The sequence below is a fragment of the Streptopelia decaocto genome (genome assembly GCF_964273445.1).
Source record: "Streptopelia decaocto genome assembly, chromosome: 6".
Classification (NCBI taxonomy): Eukaryota; Metazoa; Chordata; class Aves; order Columbiformes; family Columbidae; genus Streptopelia; species Streptopelia decaocto.
In genome coordinates this window covers 60692418-60713832 of record NC_138660.1, presented here as the reverse complement: position 1 = coordinate 60713832, position 21415 = coordinate 60692418, and the positions used below count along the sequence as shown (strand labels likewise).

General features: G+C 38.6%; 1 protein-coding gene across 1 annotated transcript in view; it reads left to right on the top strand.

The window, feature by feature from the left end:
• The window catches only part of NCKAP5 (NCK associated protein 5), a gene marked incomplete at its 5' end in the record, with an annotated part of 361561 nt that overhangs the window by 299658 nt on the left and 40488 nt on the right, over window positions 1–21415 (top strand). The window contains 4 exons of the mRNA XM_082054889.1: window positions 741–932; window positions 1433–5274; window positions 5969–6146; window positions 10401–10479. Coding sequence (XP_081911015.1) covers window positions 741–932; window positions 1433–5274; window positions 5969–6146; window positions 10401–10479 — 4291 coding nt within the window. The remainder of the gene's footprint in view (window positions 1–740; window positions 933–1432; window positions 5275–5968; window positions 6147–10400; window positions 10480–21415) is intronic.

Genomic DNA, 21415 nt, shown 5'->3' with positions numbered 1-21415 from the left:
GCATCCTAGATACTCCTACAGAGGTTTAATATTTTACCTAAAGTGCTATCTGCTCTTCATTACTCTCTTCCTCAAAGCTGGCACTTAGTCACAGTCAGCTGAAATTGCATTTGGAGAGGGGCGATAACTACACAAGTACTAAAGGCAGCCATAAAGTGTCAATAAATTGCATAAGCAAGAGGCTTCAGCTGTCTGCGAGCGACACAAAGATGGATTGTCCTACGTCAGAGAGTTTCTTAGACAAAGCTTTGAACTAGATAGGAAACCAAAATTAGACTGTAATGGAGAGATTTCATTCTCAGTGGACATTCTGGTTGGGATACTAAATTAATTTACCTTGTCCAGGGTGTACAGCCTCATCTGTTACATTGTAGGGCTATAATGCAGTTGTCAAGGTGCACTTGTATTCTTATAACTTTGTTTTCTCTATCTTACTGGAGCACCCTGCTTATGTAGAAAGGATAATTCAAATAGACTCAGAATAATATTCAGCAAAAGAAGAGCAGAATAGAGGTTTGAGAATAAAGAAGAAAATATGGAGGGTTGTGGGGCTTTCCCCCAACAAATGAAAATGTCACCAATTTTTACTTTGGTTCTCTGTATTAAATTCATCATATACTAATGGCATAATAGAAAGGTGTAAGTAGCTTACTTGCCTCGTCTTTGTCCTTCTTAAATAAGGGGAATTTAAAGGATCTTTTTCCAGCCATAATATATTTCTGTTTTTTCTAATATTTTAGGAATGCCAGCAGAATGTGAAATCCTGTATACCTGTCTTGAAATGCCAGAGTCAACTAAATGTGACGGGTCCGAGCCGCCTGTATCCCCGCAGCAGCTGCAGTAGCAGTGAAATCTCCCTCTCAAGCGCTTGCAGCGAGTATTCCAGTGGTTCCTCCTACACTTGGAATGATGGGAAGACATGCAGCAAAAGGGTAAATCAAATGAATTTTCTTCCTGTATTAGTTTAAGTTCATCTGAAACAAGATTAATTGAAAAGCTGTCTATTTCAGATTTTTTTTCACTTTCTCCTCTCTTTTGTACTTAAAACAGTTGTCACTAAACTCAGTCAGTTTTTTCCCCAACGTCTCTCCCCTCTCTCTCCCCCCTTTCAATTTTTTTTAACAATTCTTTTATAATTCCAATTTACTTACAGTTTCCTCATTTACTCTGACATTTATTCTCTCTTTCACAGTCCAAATTGTTCTTCTTCTTTATCTTAATCCTTCCATTCATATTGTTCTTCCTACAGGTTTTAAATGCGCTGCAGGCGTCACATCACTATGAAATCCTTTATTAAAAAAGAACATTGCTATTAATAGCAATGGATGAAATGTAATGCCCTATGCAACTCATAAATCTCTTTACTAAAATGGTAGCACACTTTATTAACAGCACTTGTGAGTAATATGTGAGTTTTATTCTGTTTTAACAGTCATCCGTGAGCTGGGATAAAAGAATAAGCATTGGTTCTTCACTCCCAAGCAACCTCTCAAGTCCTGCAGATGATCTACCTCCAACTCGTATCAAGGAAAACCATATCTTAGAAGGGCTGAAGAAATTACAGAAGCAAAAAATATTACTTGAATCACCTTCAGTAATATCAAAATGGGGTTACAAAGATTGCATGAACTCTAATGAAGGAATATATTCCCCTGGAGTTAAATGTGGCAGCCATAACGAACAGACTCATTGTAAGCCAATGGAAATAGGAAGTATTTGCATTGAACATAGCAAAACTTTCTCCTACGATTCAGATTTGCATGATGATGCAGATGATGACTCTTCATCCTTACTGTTGCTGCCGGAGGTTCCAAGCAAAGACTGCAGGGCCTATTGTAACAAATTAACTCACAGTGTTTCTGACAGTCTCTTTGACTGGGATCCTAATAGGAAACATTTGCCAGAAAGAAGTTCATATTTTAATTCAAAGGAAAGACCTGAAAAATTGACTAGTTTTGTCAGTGGATTTCAGGCAGAAGCAAAGTCACGCACCAGAGCAAAGCTGCCTGAGTTACAGTTAAATCAAAGCCATGCTGGTATAGGCTGGAAGGACCTTAATTTTCAGCTTTCAGATACAGATGACAATGAAGTGTTGGATGAATTGCATATAGAAAGCAGTGATGAGAAAAGTCCATCAGATTTATTAGCAACTCCTTTTACTGAGAAGTACACAAAGACCTCTGATGTGCTTCAGGTTGTGGAGAATTCTCAGTTTGTATCTACTGACAAAGAGGAAAACCAGATATCTGCTCACTCAGACATGGGGCCAAAGACATGTAATTTCATTAAACAACAAAAGGTTATAAAAAAGACCTCTTCTGAAGAGTGCATTACCATAATATTTGATGCTGAGGATGGTGAGCCTATCGAATTCAGCTCACATCAAACTGGAGTTGTCACTGTAACAAGAAATGAAATCTCAATCAAGCAGCCACAAACTAGGTCCAGTGCAGAATATACTGAACTTATACCTCAGGGAATAACTGATTTGCAGACAGGAACCAGTGCTAGAAACCACACTGCTTTAGAAAGACCTGAAGATGAAACCGAGAAAAAGACTCTTGAAGATAAGCCAGGGAATAACAATACAGTTGTCCCCGTGACCTCCAGTGAATCTTCACACTGTGCAAGAGTGACACTGCAAAATACTCCACGACAAAAACTAGTGAGGCCAGTGTATGATGTATCATACAAGGCCAATTCAAGCTCCACTGTGCATGCAGGAATCAATCAAAAGCCAAACATGACTAAAATACCCAGCAGAGGTAAATTTTCTCCCCAAAAAACTGCGATGACAGAGAGTGAGGAGACACCGGTAGCCCAGTCAGTGGGCTCTGCAACCCTTGAAAAATCACCTGCTCTGCCACCTGTAAAACTTTCAAGATTCAAAAAGGCACAAAGTCCACCTCGTAATTTTGACTCAAAAGTTGACTTGCAGGTTCCAAAGCCCCCTGCCCATCCCCTGCCTGGCTTGAAACGTCCAGGCAGAGGCGATGGGTCAAAGTATCCAAAGAGTCAGAGTCCAGCGTCACCACTATTGCCTCAGCACCTTATAGAGCCCAGTGACTGTGGGGAACCTCCAACCAGAGACTTTCATTGTGATTTAGCAACTGTACAAGCCCGATCACCATCCCCACCCCTTCCTCCAGGCAGGTCAACATCCCTGTTGATTCGGCCTAATTATGCTCATTCACCACCTGTAGTGGTAAAGTCAGGAGGAACTGGTCCCAGTGAAACAGCAAAAAACATACTGAAATCATCACCATTAAAAGGAACTGTGAACTCTGGCTTTCATAATCAATCTAGTCATGAAATGCAAGCAAAAAATGTATCTTCTGGGGCCAAAATTGAATTATCTTACCTTCAAGAAAATGCAGAAGCAATTATGCAAAATAAATGCGTATCTCAGCAACCCCAAGGACTTTCCAAAGTTTCCACAAAGCAAGTCTGCCCAAAAAACCCTAATCAGCTCGGTCTCCACAGGAATCGTGAATTTTCCAACTCAGATTTTAAAACAGCCAGGTCCTTCTCTCTAGGTTGTGCATCATTGGAAACAACTTCTTCACAAGATATATATTCCAACAAAAAAGATATTTGCAGTGACAGTGGGATGGATCAGCCACAAAAGATGCCAAACGTTCTCCCTGCAACTCCTCAGTGTCATACAACAAGCACAAGTGAGCCTTTACTATCTCAGGTAAACAATTCCCCGTTGTCAACACTGTTTCATGGTGGTGACACTGCACATGCTACCCAAAACTCTAATGAGAAAGGAATGAAAACCCGTCTCCCCGTGGGCCTGAAATTATTTGTCAAATCTCCCCAACTTCTCCGAAAGAGCTCTACTGTACCAGGGAAGCAGGAAAAAGACAGTATAAACGCCGCTTCCAAAAGTAACGTGAGTTCAAGTAAGTACAAGCAAAATGATTCTGTAAGTGTAACCACCAGAGGTGCAACGGATGCTGAATTAAAAGACTCTATGTCTGATACCGAAGCGAAAAATAATTTTACTGTGGGACTTAGCATGGATACAGCATCACCTCATTCACATGAAAACTGCAACTTGGTGGTAGACAGAGTAGATGGATTAGAAAACAAATTAGTTAAGAGATCTGTTTCTTCCAGCAACAAGTCGCACTTGAAGCCAGCTCTGGGCATGAACGGAGCAAAGGCTCGTAGTCAGAGTTTTAGCATTCATATGGGGGAAAAGCCATCTGCCCCTGTGACAGAAGGTCTCGCAAAAGTACGAACACAGATTATTACAAACACTTCTGACAGAGGAAATTCTCTAACAAGGCAGAACTCAGCTGTAGAAGGACTACAAATCAAGGCCATTCCTGCGGCATCAGTGACACCAGAGGCTCTTTCCCATACTCCTAAAACCACAGAAAATTCTTATTCTAGACAAAGTTCTCTTGGAAATACAAATAGTTACAATAGCCAGCATGGAAGCCCAAGCAAACTGCCCTTCAGATCATCTCCAAAAGTAGACGTCTTTCACAGCACTTCAAAATGTGATGGAAGCAAACCATTTTCTCAGAAAGATGCACATAGTCTATCTGTCCAGAGTGAGAAAAGCACTGAAAGTATTAAACACGAAGCTCTAAGTAAAAAAAGCGTTCTGCCAGCAGAATTGGAGTTACAAGGGTCAGCAACTGTATCTTCCAAACAAATTTCAGCATTTCAAAGCTCGGATGGAATAAAGTGTCCTCATAAACTAGAAGCAACAAAGTCACGAAGGCAGCAAATGTCTTTAAAGTTAGCAGAAGCCTCTGAGAAGGTTACTCATGTTCTGAGTTCACCGGCTCTACAACCTTCAATAGAGGAGAAAGTCATGCTGTGCATCCAAGAAAATGTGCAAAAGGGCCAGGGACAAGCCAAGTCTCCCACTGTGGAGGGTAAACAAAAGACTGGGCCCTCTATAGCGAGTTGGTTTGGCTTTCGAAAGAGTAAGCTCCCAGCACTGAGTAGCAGGAAAACTGATGTTCCTAAAACAAAGGTAGAAAAAAAAGATGCAAAAGTTTCAGGATTTGGAATTAAGCAGGCAAAATTAGAAAGAAGAAAAGAAAGAAAGAAAACCGACCAACACTGTGAAATTGAAAATGAAATTAACAGGAAAACAGACAATGGTGACATTTTAGCTGATGTCATGGAGAGCAAAATGATGAAACCTTCACAAGACATGCCTGGTGAGATTGAATGTGAACAAGTCAAAGGTTCCACCACAGCGACATACTCACCAAAAGACAGTTTTATGAAAGAGCTTTTAAACAGGTAAAACTCTGGAACACCATTTGAGATATGTTTGTGCATACTGTAGCTTTACAGTGGCTCAGATGCCGTGTTCAATATATGTTCCTTTTAGACAGGGAATGCATAGTAATGATCATTAGGTACGTTATCAGGACTTTAGTCTCTATAGGAAAAAACATTAATAATGAGGTGATAGTTTTGTTCATGTTACTTTGTCAACCAACCAATGGTCTTTGAAATAAAGAATGGCAAGTTATATCCAAGTTGATAGGAATTCAGATGGTTCCAGAATCAAGAATCTAGGCAGATGGCGTGTAAAGCTGAAGGATAATTAGGTACATGTTTTATTGTATTCCATCTTCATGTATCGTAACCAGCGAACATATATTTGTTAACCAGTCAGAATTAATTACATTTCTGGCTACTGCAACCTTTGGTCACAGAAGAACTTAGCAATTGCTATACTGTGTTTTCACATTTGCCCCACAGCAGTCCCAGATATAATATAAATCATTATATGTGAAAGACTAAATTGATATACTACCTGAAATTGCAAGTGACAGATTTGATCAAGGCTAGTTAGAAACATTTATCACTCAAAGGTCTAGAGACAGAAAGATACAGAGAGGTTACTTTAAACATTAAAGGAATGGAAAAGTAGAGTGATTGAAGAAGGGCAATGTAATTTATCAGAGGAATCACTCTCTACCTGCAGAGTTGATAAGAAAGCAGCTCAGCAGACAGAAAGTGGATCAAATAATGTTTCCTACAGGAGTGTGTCGAAGGGCAGCTCCCAGGGCTCCTCTCTTCACGGCAACTCTATCAGCTCTCAAGGAAACCACAAGAAAAACAGCAACACAAAAGCTGATATGGAAATGCAGAATCAGACCCTGGTAAGTGCTTTAGTACAGAAAAATGTTATTACCTTCTTTTTAACTTCCGGATGTGTTCCTTATTGCCAGTACAGACAAACAGGATAATAACTGTTTATACTTGATAGAAACACTTTGTGTAGCTAGAGAATTGTGAATTAATACAAAAGTTGGCAGCTTGACTATAGGCCAGATTATACAGCTAGGCATGAAGATACTACTGCTTCTGCTGGCAATTCAGTTCCAGTGGAGATATATGCACAATGATGCTATAATCGTACTGTAGTAGAGTGAAATAATAGGAACATTTTCTTATCTTTTTCTCATTTTTTCCCCTCTTCTTGAAAATTGCATGCTAGTGTTGAACATTCCTCCAAACATTATAGAAACCATTAAGCCTTACATGTGCACTGCTGGTGGGGAAAAGGCGAAGTATTTGACCTCATTTGGGAATATTTATCACTTAGGAGGAAGCCTTTCAAAAGGAAGAACATACATTTGGCCCACGTATTTCATTGTACCACCAAAATCCCTGTTAATGCCCTGTAGATAGTTTTACACTTCAATAAGGTACTACCTGTAGCTGATACTTTAATTTACCCACAGAGTAGGAATGTCACAATTTAGAAGAAAAAACATTTTATTTTCTGTTAGCTGCTATATTCTGGTTCTTGAAAGGTTATAGGAGTGGCTCATGTTTCTGCAGCCCACACAGAGTCCAGGACTGTAGCCTAAAGTCAGACTGGATGGATGCCCTTCCTTGTGAAGCTTCTAATAATTAACCTTAGAATTTAGTGAGCAAATTCTTGCCTGGAAAGGGCCTTTGCCATGATGTTTTGAAGTTGAAGCACCAGGAGAGCAGAGATGATTTAACTCGATGAGCATTCTTTTCTCATGCCTAACACCTGTCTTGACCATATTATTATGATGAATATTAACATTAATCACAATTCTCACAAATAGTCTTAAAACTTGTGCCAAATAAAATACCGAACATTAAGCTGAGGCTATTACTTTTGACAAAACTGAGTTCTTGAAGTACAGCACATGCAACTATTTAATCTGAAAGTATTTGAAATACAAATTCTTGGGGATTATTTTCAAGGGTAAGACAACTTTCAAAAAGCTTCATAATGAGAACTGGAAAAACTCTGAGCTTAGTACTGACGTTTAGAATGCATACAGTTGAAGTATCCCATACATGGCTTCAGCTTCAGGCAAATATGTGTTTTACTTTAATGCAGATGTCTTTCCTAAGAACATCTGCAAGGTCATTTTTTAAAACTTATGGGGAACATATGCAGAATGAATGTATTGGAAAACTTTTTCCTCCTGACTCCTGTAGTATCATCTCTTCTTTGAAAATGTAGATGTCTCCTGCATTATAAAACCACAAATTATAAGCATATCTAAGGCTGTCCTTGTAGTGTCACTGAAAGGAAAGAGAGAGAATGGAAGTCTGGAAATGTGCAATATGCAGGAAATTCAATCCAACTGATCTAGAACTTTGATAGCAAAGCAGAGCCCCTTATCAGAGCCACTCAGTTTAACTATGCCCCATTTAATATGGTCCTGACAGCTTAGGGTATATCTTCACTCTACAGAAGTACAAAAAACTCTACACATTGCTTCTACGATTTCTTCCTAACGTATTATTTTCTAATGCTGCAATAATTTCCTGTGCTTTTTGTCTGTTGTTTTGTGAAGTCTTTCTAAATGCAGAAATAATAGTCATTTAGGACTTCAAGTATAGCTTCAAGAAACACACTTAGTTTTACCAGAGAACTAAAAAGATTGTCCTTCATATACATAAATAATGGAGAAATAGTAATTATACTATTTAGTTTTAACAGACATGTCAGTCTTGGGGAAAAAGCATTACCTATCCTATACCATATAGTCTTTTGTTTGCTGGGAGTCAAAATATTTTTGTATTGTTTTTGAAAATTGAGTTACATTATGTGCTTCATCTTTTTGAGTTTCATATTGTGTTATTTGTGGCATTTAATTCCTGAAAGAAATATCTAGTGCCAAAAGACAGAGGACATCTAGCATAATGAGATAAAAACATATTTACAGTTCTTAATGCTAACTTACGAAAGAGATATACCTTGAGATTCCACAGTATGCGATATTTCATCTTGTCCTCCAAACTTCTACAAGAAAACCAATGGAAAGTCTTTAAATTCAAAGTTCATGCATCTTATTACTATCACTTCCAGTTATTCTTTGGTGTCTGTTTACTTTGAAGCAGATTGCAAAGGACTGGGAGATATCTGTGACTGAAAACAGTCGCATGCGCTAGAATGGCCTGTTGTGCCTTTTTTTTTTGCTTGTAAAAAGACAAAATGAATGCTTTTGGAGAGAACAGCATGAATCTTTTGAAAAGTCCTAAACTAGGAAGATGTCTTTTCTTTTTTGAACAATGCAAAGTGCATTCTGTCATACGGGTTCAGTGCAGAAGCTGCAGTATTTCAAAGCTGCATATAATATATATATATATATATATATATATATATATATATATATATATATATATATATATTCTGCTTTTTAAAATCCTAGCCAGAGCATTTTTTAGCATTTATTTTCTAGCAAGTTTTTCCTTTAAAGCCTATTTAATTTTTGATTATTAGATGTCTTCCCTTATGATGTGCCAGTTAAAGACTTGGGGCACTGTTATGCCATAACATATGCACCAATTACCTCTGATTTCTGTTCTTGCAAAGAATGTTATTGCTTGACTGCCACTGAATTTATGGAAAAAGCAATGTCCCGCTGATGGTGGCCTTGTGCATTCACCTTCAGAGGGATGCGCTTCCCGTTAGTGTTCATCAAAAAAGCACTTTGCTCTAAAGGCCAGCCAACAGAAATACATAATCCTTTAGCCCACACCAAGGATATTCCACATTTTCCAATACTTTTTCACGTCCTTGGCTGGAGCTTAAGGTGAGATACAATCATTTGTTGTGCCGCACTGCTTCATTTCATCTTTGTGATTTTATTACAGCCCAGTGTAATTTAGAAAAGCCATGCGCTTTACTTTGTGAGGTGGAAGTGTGGCACCGAAATCAAGACACCGGGAGTTCCGTATAGCACTGTCTGTCTGCAGTCTGTGTGTTTGGGGAATACCCAGAGATCTATCCTAATATTGTGAAATGACACATCAGCAGTGAGCCACAGACCGCCATGCAGTCTGCAAATGTGAGAAATTGTTCTACCCGTAATTCGATGCCAAATGATCCACCCTCTTTTCTTCGTTTTCCATAGCCTGAAGAGCATCATTTCAGAAGAAAAAAAATGTAATCAAATCCCTGGGATTAAGAGATTAGAAATGCACTTTTATAAGTACAGAGAGCGAGTCTTTCTTTACTGAGGCTACTCACAAAAGGCCAATAGTGCTACGTGTGTAAGCCAGACAAGCAGAATATGTACTATGATCAAAGATACGTCAGGCAAATGATGATAAATTCTACCGGTTTAGATTACAGAACATACTTAATATTATCATGAATGTGCTGTAAGTGGTTTAAAACAGCAGAGAGTGATTAACAAATAATTTAAGATCTCTGAGATACTGAAAGTAATTTTTTCTGCAGTGCTGGCTTTCCTGCTCTCATCACCCTGAAAGTGTCTTCATTCCTGTTTGATTTGTGTAGCATGGCAGGAAAATATGTCCCTGGATCTGAATTATGGCCTCTGATGGCATGTAATGGAAGGGGTTTTCACTGTCTGATAGGAAGATACTCAGATTATATATACACTTTGGAAATAGGACTGCAGAAGAACAGAGCAAAAATATGCCTTCATCTGAAAAACAAAGTATCTAGGAGATTTGAATAACTTGAATAACACAGAGGCTCTTAGTATACACTGCACTCTTAAGTTTTTCTCTCTGTTTAGCTAAAAAATGCTTTTAAACTTGTTTTTTTAGCATAGAATCTGAAACATGGTATTTCTTGAGAGAAACAAGCAAGAGGTCAGAAGACCTGAGCATAATTCTTTGGTTTTTTAATGCAGAAAAATATTTTTCCTTTTGAGATATTGCATTTCCAAGGGTATTTTTGACTGCTGCATATTGTGACTTTGAATGAAGTTAAAGTTGTTATCCTCAGATATTGTTCGTGGAATGAGAGAAGCTATAAACTTCCACTCTTAGCTGCCCTGTAACTTTACTCTGGTTTATTTCTGAAAAGATATTTTATAGTTGTCATGAAGCAACATGCATAGAGTCACAGATGTTCTTCACTTTTGTTGTTGTCGTACTATGTACAGGCTAAAGTAGTCACAGAAAACCCGCAAGAAGAAGAGGAGGACACCATGACAAGGACTACATGTCAGAGTCATGTGATAGGTACAAAATTATATTTTACACTGGATTTTATTGCTGTCTCAATTCTTGGGAAAAAACATGTTTAATTCTCGTTATTTATTTGCTCAGCTAATGTCAGCTTTGGCATTCATTTAGCTCTGTTCCTGGACCAGTTAGGAAACTGTCGTGTTTTCCCCAGTCAATGCCCTCTCTTAAAGGTGCAACACAGGTTGCCGTCTATCCCTGCTCTGCCTTGTCAAACCATGTAGAATAACTCAAGAAGTTTGCTCTGAGGGTCTAGTGGTTAGTGTCAGGAAACTCTTCGATAATGGGAGACGTTATGTGCAATAGGTAGTATTTGCACCGTAAAAATGATAGAAGTCTAAGCAAATTTGTTAACGTTAGCACAGTGAGTGCTAATGCAGAATGTACCGCTAATTACTTATTTCAGCAAAGGCAAGCGCGAGCCTGGGGAGTGAGCAGCATGGCTCCGAGTGCACTTCCTGAGTATTCCTAACGCAGTGTCTCACTCTGCTTTATTCCACTCTCATCAGGCTGTTTTATCTTACATTGGTATTTCTGCTACTGTATGTCCACGTTGTTCTTTGTGGATAGCAAACTATCCTGGGTCTCACTTAGATTCACCAAATTCCTTAACAAAGGTTGTGACATTTTTCTGATACAAAAGTTTTCATAGAAAGATGCTGATTTTCTTCAAGACTGAAACTCTTGCCAGGTCCTTTCTTCAGACTCTGAAACTCTAAGCCAGGTCCTTAGTCTGATCAAAGAGGGCAGGTCCTGGTGGAGGCTTTTGGTCTGTTGTTTTCCTGACACAGTTTCACAGTGTTGGGGCTTCTTCCAGAACAGGAACGTCTATGAAATCTGAACAATTTCAGTGGGCTGTAAGTTAATTTCGTATGGCATTCTTCATCATCAGAAGCAGTTGTTTCAAGAAAACAAAGTTCACTGTGGTTTTGTAGATGTACTTTAATGAGTTTGTTCTATTGTTTTTGAGCTTAACAAAATAGAGCTGAACGTAGAGAAGATCTAGAAAGGCTATGATTAAGCAGGGAAGATGCTTTTTACTACGGTAAAGAAATAATAGGAAAAACATGTTGCTGTAGTAGTCACTGTAAAATACCTAAATTGACATCAGTTCTGCCCCGTTAGTTAATAAGCAAGATACATATAACTGAACCATCTTCAAGGTTGGTATCGTGTAAGACAATGCTGGCTCATCACTTTCTAATAATGAAATGATCCTGGGTGTGTTAAACAAAAAATGTGTAAAATGCCAGTTGCTATGTTTTTAATTTATTGTCAGTTGTTGAGCTGAACAAATTTAAGTATTGTGCTGACTCTTTGGATTTGCTAAATTGAAAGTATACAAGAATACACAGTAATAGAAAATTTCCCTTCTAGTAAACCTGTGTCTTGGGAGCACAGTTGTGTTTCTTATAATATTCAGCTGTTAAGACTAAAATACAGGCACCATGAAGGAGCAAAAGTATTTTTGCCTGGACAGGTCCCTACACAAATTAAAAGGCTCATGGCCTGGTTTTCTCTTTAGGACTATATGTATCTGTAATGAAGACAAAAGTCCTCCCAGTTCAATAAAATAATTCCCAATCAATAATTCTAATTGATTCAATTAGAAATTGCTAAAGATAAAATGAGCACTGGAAATCTACTATGGTGAATGAACATATTTACACATAGAAATATCTGTGACAAAAAAAAATAAAACCCCATTTCTTTGAAACCTGAGTATAAATTTAAGAGTAGATCTGAAACCTTCTCAGAGACTTCTCGTCAGCCTGTTTAGGCTGGTGAATATATGCTAAGATTGTGTTTTGTGTGAAGCTTGAGTGTATTAATAGCAAAAAGCATATACTGTTTGTCACTGATCCAAAAAATTATTATTATTCAGCTTTCAAACATGTGGTTTGGTAAATCACCAAAGCGTTGATATCTCAGAAAATGGCACACTCAGTCTTTCCTCTTTGAGCCTCAGCAGAGGTTTGTATCAGCACTGCAGGAAGCCTCTTGAGTTTTCACAGCAGGGACATGGGTGACAAAGCTGGTGAGGGGCCTGGAGCACAAGTGTGATGGGAGCAGCTGAGGGAACTGGGGCTGTTCAGCCTGGAGAACAGGAGCTGAGGGGAGACCTGATCACTGTCTGCAACTGCCTGAAAGGAGGTTGTAGCATGGAGGGGGTTGGTCTCTTCTCCCAAGTAGCAAGTGACAGGACAAGAGAAAATGGCCTCAAGTTGTACCAGGGGAGGTTTAGATTGGCTATTAGGAAAAAAAAATTTCCTGGAAAGGGTTGTCAGGCATTGGAACAGGCTGCCCAGGGCAGTGGTGGAGTCACCATCCCTGGAGGGGTCTAAAAGGCATTTAGAACAGGTTCTTATGGATGTGGTTTAGTGCTAGAGTTAGGTTATGGATGGACTTGATGATCCTGAGGGTCTCTTCCAACCAAAACAATTCTGTGATTCTGTGACATCGCTGCAGGTGGGTTTTGTCCTCTGAATGACATCACTGGTCAAAATTAAAAAAAAAAAAAAAAAAAAAATCTGAGCAGAGCTGCATTTTGTGTGAGCATTGTGGGTACTCTAGAGAGCAAATACTTGATAGCGCAAAAATTGGTAGTAGCAATCCAAAATATATTTGAGTGTTGTTGGTAATATCTGCTCCACTGGAAGCAGAGGATGATGCCTGCTGGGTTTGTATGGCGAGTTAATTCTGTGACATTAGAATCCACAGGGAAAAGATTCACGAGTCTTGTAAAGAAATTATCTGACTGTAGCATTGACTCACATTGTTTGTTTGGAGTATTTCAGGTGAAATTCAGAGCCAGGCAAAGATTATGAAGATAAATGTAGTCAGAATTTCTGAAACTTCTAAAAAAGACTTGGGTCTAATTTTTGTCAACTTTTCATTAGAGGTCAGTTGCTCAAAATTGATACATCCAACGTTAAATGGGATACTGGCATTTCTATAATACAGAGAAAACGCCTGCAGACCCTTAAAAGGGTTTTGAAAAGTCTCTGGCTAGATAGAGGGTTGGGTTTGCACACTATCAAAGCAACATTAAAAGTGCATTGTAGACTTCACTGCTTTATGCTGGAACAAAAACATACACTGAGGTCAAGGGATTCTTTTGTAGCTCTGCTGTAGCCCAGCGCTCAATTCCATTAAAGTTCTCGATAATCATCTGCCTTATAGAAGGCTTTATTGTCATTTTTTCTACTTTCCAAGAAAAGCTTTGTAGAAGGGTTTTGCAGTTTAAATTAAAGGCATTCCGGTCAGAAGAAGGAAGGTCTGTTTTTTAAGCAACTTTTGGAGATTTGTCCTCTTAGAGAACATTTGGCTGAATCCCTTGGATGCCTCATGTTCCAGAAAGGAAGCGGTGTTGGTATTTTATGTGTTGTGTTGTGTTGTGTTGTGTTGTGTTGTGTTGTGTTGTGTTGTGTTGTGTTGTGTTGTGTTGTGTTGTGTTGTGTTTTAAAGGCCACCTCTTTAAGCTTTATATGCAGGAAAGAAAAGTGATCAAAACTACATTTTCAGTAGAAACCAGGGATGTCCTTCACAGGCAATTTTACAGAAAGTTGCTAGCAACTTGGTAGCAATTTTATAGAGGTACTGATAGCAAACATAGGACATATAACATGGTGTAGATGTATGTGGGTTTGTCTTAAAATGGAATGTCAGCATTATAATTACTTGTATTAAGGTATCAAAATACTAAAGAAGATAGCCTTATCTGTGTATTCTGATACTGTTTTATTCAGCATCCAGTAGCCACACTATGAAACTATATATATGATAATAAAAACGCACACTTCATAAGCAGACATTCCTATGAGGAGAAGGACCTGTATTCTTTCTAATACCCTAGGTAAATTTGTCTCTGACTGCTCTTTTCTTTCTGGTTCTTCTGCACGGTTTTCCAGCATATATACCCATTTACTGCCATGGTGTTATTTTCTCACCTTTCCCCTCCTGTATGTTCACCTGCATTATTTAAAAGTGGTGGTCACTCTTTTCTGCTTGTGTCATGCCCAGTATTGCTCTACTGTCTGACTCCCCGCAAATCTAGATCACAACATAGAGCCTGCCCTTTTGTTTCCATACTCATACCATTTCTAATCAAAAGATCCTTGCTCCAGTGCCATCTACCTTTTTTCTCTTGGTTTCTTTCTGAAATCTAGATCTGATGAACACCTGAGCTGGAAAAGTACGTTTCAAATTTTATTTCTGAATGTGCCATTTGAGGTACCTACTCATAATACTTAATTATATAAGTTATCCAATGGCCTGTTCCAAAACTTGATGAAAATAATAGCAGTTCATGTGCTTATTTAATAAGCTTGCACCAAGCTTCCAGTAAGAGAAGAAAAAATACTGCACACCCCAAAACAAAAGACTTGGTTTTACCCACCATTATGGGTAAAACATTGGGTGTTTTTACAGGAGTACTAAGTAAACAGCCATCGAATTCATGTTTTCTCATTCTCAGGGAATGCAAATAGATGCAAAGGAAACAAGCCTGATTAATGTGGTAAATACATTAAGTTTGACATGCGTCATCCTAAAACATGTCCATTAAGCCTGACATATTTGAGCAAACACATTTACATTCTGTAATGAATTACTGAGATAAATGTAACAGAATAAGTGACAGAGAAAAGATGGTGAACAAATTGATCTGCATTACAGTCTGTGCATTCAGCAAAGAGAGGTGATCTACATCACTCTGGAGAGGCAAAAGGATAATCCAGAAGTTGCTTAAATGTCAAGCAAATCCTTGGACGCCTCTAATACATTTAATGAAGAACAATATTCAACTGATAAAATGTCTTTTGACCATAAAAAAAAAACCCTCTCTTGTCATGAAGTCTCAATGCCTGAAGAAACAACTTATCACTGTCAATGTTAATTCCTTTCATCAGGCCACTGATAGAAGTTGAGAAGAGCCATTTAGCAATCATCCTATCACTGATATAGCAGTTGAATCATTCATTTACACATGATCAGATAGAGGAAAAATGTTTGTTTTATCTTCCCCATCACCACCCAGAAAAGCCGTGGAGTACCTAGAAGTCCCTACCTGTGAGGTTGCTGTCTGTAAAAGCCATCAGACGAAACCAGTTCTCACCGAATCCGTTTCCAACCTGGGTCTGTTCCTATTTCCAATACACATGCTCAAAAATGTTTTGTTGTGATAAACTATTGGATTTGTTATGAATCTTGTCTACATGAACACTGGCACAAATATGCATGCATTTATTTGTGCATCAGTAACAAAGCTACTTTCTAAAGCCCTGTGTGCATGTGGAAGCTGAGAGGTGGGTGTTTAACCTGTAGGTGCTGACTGTGTTGCTTTAGTAATTATGCTTCCTGGGCTGGAACTCAGAAATGGGACTGCAGAGGATCAGGCAACTTAACAACATGCTCAGTTGCTGCATCTAACCAGCTTGGATGTTAATCCAAAGGACTAGCGTCCCAGTTGCTAAAACAAACATTAATGAATAAATACTAAACTAAGCTGCTTGCCTCTAGCGGTATCAGAATCCAAACTTGTTCAACAAAAAACAAAACAAAAGCCTGAAAACCAGGTGCCATGAAGGGCCTGGAAGATATGGGAGATCGCCTCACAATGTCCTTATCTGCCATGTCTTTGGGACACTTCAGACAGGAGACGTGTGAAAATGCATAAACAGAATTGAGCTCGGCTGGGTAAAAAGCAGTTACATTTGTACTATCACTCACCTAAACGCCTCTGTCAGTCCCTCATAGTTGATGCCATCTCATGCCTCCCTCGAGTATCCCCAAAGCATTTACATTTTAATGCAATTATCAAGCACTATTCTTCCCCTTTAGTACTTCAAAATCTTCATTTTCTGGTCCTTCAGCACCACTGAAATGACCTGTGTCTGTCCTTTACTTTCTTTTCTGAACCAGAGTAGCTAAAATGAGGCAACACTGAGTGGAAATCTTGTTTAATAACCAGTAGCCATTGCAAGAACTGATGGTCTTGCATGTAGAAATGCACCCTTAGAAGCACATAGATTGGAAGTTCTCTTGCTCAGGGACTTGATCATCTGAGTTTTGAATTTCTTCAAGGATATCGTTCTAAATCTATCCATGACCGTGTGCCATTTCTATTGGAGACTTTACACAACATCTAGCAGTCTGGTGTTCTTATGCTGCAATACTCAGTTACTGAAGATGTGGTGTGGTGACGCTGTCGGGTGGCCTTCCAGGGCAGTGTGAGCAGCATTCTGCATTTACCATCCCAGGACTTGCTCATCAGAAACAGCTCACAGTGATGCATAAAGCTGATTACGTGTCCTCTTCTTCTACTGAGTTGCTCTGCGTCTTCTCAGTGCAATTTTATTACTGCATATTTTTCGGAGAGGTGAGAAGGTGAACAGGCTGCTCTGCAGAATGGCGAGAGCTGGGAGAGGAACAGCAGAGTGTGGGTCTGGGCCACTAGCAATGGGATGAATAGTGTCTGCTGTGGTGTGTTCTTGACTCTTGTGCAGAGATTAATTTTGAAATGATGGTCTAACGGAGCTTATGATCATAGAGTGAAACTTTTCTGTGTATTTTTCTAGTTGTTACTGACGTTCCTTGAAGAAGATGGAGAACCTTGCTAAGGTGAATAATAAGAAACTAACATCCATTATTATGTTCTAATTCATGTCAGCTTACCTTCTTCACAGTCTGGCAGAGACAAATAATTTCTTTGTACTTTAAAAGATAATACACAGAGCACTTGTCTAATTGCCAATTCTTCTGCAGCACTGCTGCAGCCTACTGTCTAGCTTGTCTTCCGTCTGTGGAGAGAATTAATATTTTAGATCAACACTTCCGTATTAGCCACAATGATTTGCTGTTAATTTCCTTCTTTGCCTTTATTCACCCAGAAATACTAAATTTTGTCACTGGAATGAGAAGAAACGTGGCTCTTTACACGTTATATATAGGATACAGTCTAATCATTATTCAAGATACTAAGAATCCGCTGATCTCATTCAGGCTTAAAATGTCAATTAAACAGGATGGCTGGGTTCTTCAACTCTGAAGTAAATGCTGCTGTGTTGATTTACACTGCTTTACAGCCTGGCCCAATCTATATTTGTTGTTATCACTCAAATCAGGACTGCACCTGATTATCATACTTAGAACACAATAGTACATGCCAGTATTCTATATAACAGTACGAGTCCTTCTATTTGAACCTTTTCTGCTTCACATGTTTTTTTGCTTCTGGCGAGGACCATCTGTAGATGTGTGTGTGGAGCTTCACTCATGCATTTCCATTTCACTCAAATTTATATACCTGAAGTACAACGGAGCAAACTGAAAAGCATTTCAAATGAGTATGTGTTGGGTTATTATAAACATTTGTTTCAACTGTGCAACCATGGACTTCGTGCTCCGCTTCTGCAAGTACAGCTAGTACAATTTTTAGAAAAAATACATTTTCACCTGAATTATCAATTATATTTGAGCTGTGTCGGCATATGCCTTACCAAATTCTCACTCTGAAGACAGGATGCCCGCTCCTGGCTTTGTTATTGTCTTTGCCATTTTTAATTGAGTTTGAGGAGCTTTGATTCATGTCTTCAGTAAAAGACCTGAATTGTTGACATTTGATTAAGCAATTAGCCATTATAGTATGTCATAGAAAAACAAGCTCTTAGAAAGAAAAACCACTATAATAGTGAAATAATACTTATACAATTCATTGTTGTTGATACTAGGTGAACTTGAAGATTTCTCAGTGTTTGGACAATCTGCTCTGTGGAAAAAAGAAATCAACTAATACATTTATGGTGAATCATTACCCTTCTTCCTATCTTCAACATGGTTTTGAAACACCATGTAACATTGCATACTTTTTTTTTTTTCCCAAAAAAATAGAATTCCTGAAAAAAATCTCTATTCATTCTTCTGGCCTTAAATCATGACGGTTTCTCACCAGCTTCTGCTTCCATGCAGTTAGTTTTACAGTGATTCAGCTGGTTTGAAGGAGATGAACTTGAGTACTTGAATGGAAAGATTATAGTTCACTTAAATGTTACTCAAAGCTCTCTGTGCTCACTCTGTTAATGAGTTTTCAGTTCATTAATTAAGAAATAAAATCAATCCGTTTCAGGTGTGCATGTGTATTTGTAACTGTTTATTAGGAGCACCCTTAAGTAAAGCCGTCTGCATGGCAGAACTAAAAGTAAATTATTTAAAGCTTCATTTAATATTCATGTGGTTTTAACTTCAGTCTTTTTTTGTACTAATAAACAAAAAGCAGTGATGTTACTAAAATAAATATAGTATTTTCTCATGTGCATTTGCAAAGCCTCGAGCTTCCTATGCACTTATATATATTGGTCTGTGCTTACCAGAGACGGCATTTATGCCTAAAGCACTATCACTAGTCCTGTCTGTTGGGAATAGAAATCAAAGAACGTGTCTCAATGTGAGTGAAACCCAACTCCAATTTTTAGGAGAGTTACTTAAGAGCATGTAAATCGGTGGTTCCATCCTTAAGTGCTTCAAATGCACGAGGCGGTGAACAGAAACCCTCGATGGAGCAGCCAAATACCAGCAGCAAATGCTCCCGTGGGCACTGTGCACAGCCCAAGTATCTGGGATGCAAAGTGTGACCTCTTTTCTAACTGCAGTCTAAAGCAGCAGTTATTGCCCAACTACAGTCAAACCAGATACCTCTAATAATATCAGCAAAATAACATCCTTATTGTTTCTTGAAAGTAGTTTGCAGCTTCCTATTAATTCCTGAAGAGCCTCCAAAAAAGCTAGAGTAAAGTTATTTCTACACAAGCGTTATTCATTCAGGTGGTTGCAGGTTGGTTATGTACTGGTTGCCAAACTCCTGGGTTCCTTATCCTCACGATGTCACTGTGTAAGGAGGAGGTGTGATCAGCTCTGTGTTTTAAGAAGAACTGAGGTATAAAGAGAGAGAGATGTGCTGTGGTTACCTGGAACAGGCCTGGCTGAGGCAGCCCTTAGCTAGCGCATGGTTCAATAATAAACCCTCCCTTCTTGGGCTTCAGTTTCTGGGAGATGGGACATGTCTTTTCTATTGGAGAATGGCAAACGAAGGCCGGCATTCATCCAGGCCCTGAATGAGCAATCCCCAGTACCATGTTCCTTAGGCAGTGTGCAATTGTTGGCTCCCACCCCTGACATTTCAGGGTACTAAGGGAAACAGAAGGCTATTCTCAATGAAAAACCCTGGAAAAGCCACATTTTTGCACTGCAGCAGAGCTGTTGCTTACCTTGGATTCACATCTTGCATCAGATGTGAGGACTGCTCTTTCTTCTCACCTATTACTCATCTATAAGGATTTCTGAAAGATAGTTGGACTTCTATAAGGCTGGTTGGCAAGTGCAGAGGTAAAACCAAAGGGGATCTATACAGCCAAAAAAGAAGAGGGCTGGCTCCCCAAAGTATTTCTAGGCTGGTCTCATTGACAGCCGGGCTGCAGCTGGGCTGCATTTAATTACCTTTTACACAGAGCTTAAAGGTACTTTTCACATGAATTCTAAGTCTCAATATTTCTTTTCTAGTAGGACTGAAATGGTATCTAGTTCTAATATCCCCTCTCCTGAGAACAGTTGATTTTTAGAAAGAAAGTAAACAGCGTAATACAGAGAGATCATTCCAGACATCACTGGTTGTGGGACGTCCCCAGCTGGAAGCTGCATTAAATACCTGTGTGTTTAATAGACACTGAGAGATGTGGAGTGGAAAATTCCAAGAGTTATCCAAGTTCTTTTTCCATCTAATTCAAAGTTTTGTTCTGTAACAACCCTGTTCCAAGTAACTTGCCACCATTCTTTCCAAGAGTGCAAGAGAGGGATCTAAATGCCTTAAGGGTAATGGGAAGCACTTATGAAAAACCAAAACATAGATACCTGCCAGATTGGAGTACAAGATTATTAGTACTTGCTAATAATTAAAACTAATGTTTTGATTTACTGGTAGAACTCTATTTTAAGGTGGAACTGGAATTAAAATGAGGCAGCAATTATCTATTTTGACTCAGAAAATACTTTTCAAATATGGGATTGTGGTCATGGAAAACTCTGAAGAAAAACTACTGGACAAATGACATATTGAAGCAATAGAAAGAACATTAAGTTGGTAAAGTCTGGATTTGTTGCGTTTGTTTTTGTTATTGTAAATAAGCATACATTGTAATCCCAGATTCAAGAAGCCACGAGTGAAATTCGCTTGTAGATCCATCATTTGAAAGCACAGTGCACAGTCCTCCTCCCATTTACCCTTCCTTAGTGTTCATTAGAGCTAATTCCATTTCAGCAGTGTGGTACCCATGGGAGCACTGGAGCTGTGAAGACTTGTGTCTCTCCTGGTTTTACCTACCATAACCTTTGGGGCTTTTTAGTTTTGCATACTGGTTATCATTCAGATCTAGATAGAAAACAATAATGCATTCATCTTCAACTAATTGGATCAAATTATGGTGTAAACCCAGAAGGAATAATCTTCTTAAAATTGACATTGATTTGGCAGAAATACATTCATTTTTTTTGTGGTTGCTTTGGCATTGCAGATGAAGAGAAGGATGTGCAAATAAAGAGATCTGTTTTGCCATCTGTAGTTTAGGTTCTTCCTGCCAATGCCACATGTATCTTAAAGATGTTTATTAACTAATAAAGCAATATTGCAGAGACCTGCTTACATTTGGAAAAAAAAATAGTATTAATTAATAATTTGGCATGTTTCAAAATACTGGAAAAATTATACTCCTTTTGTGTTTCAGAAGAAAACAACTACATGTTCTCTGATTCCCTGTGTCAGTTTAGTAGAGTCTTGAACTTTCTAATGCAAAGAAAGGTAATTTGTTAGAATTTGTGTATTCTGTTCTGATGGGAATTATGCCCTTTCATTTTTAGTGGCCTAGATGTTCCTTGAAGAAAGCCC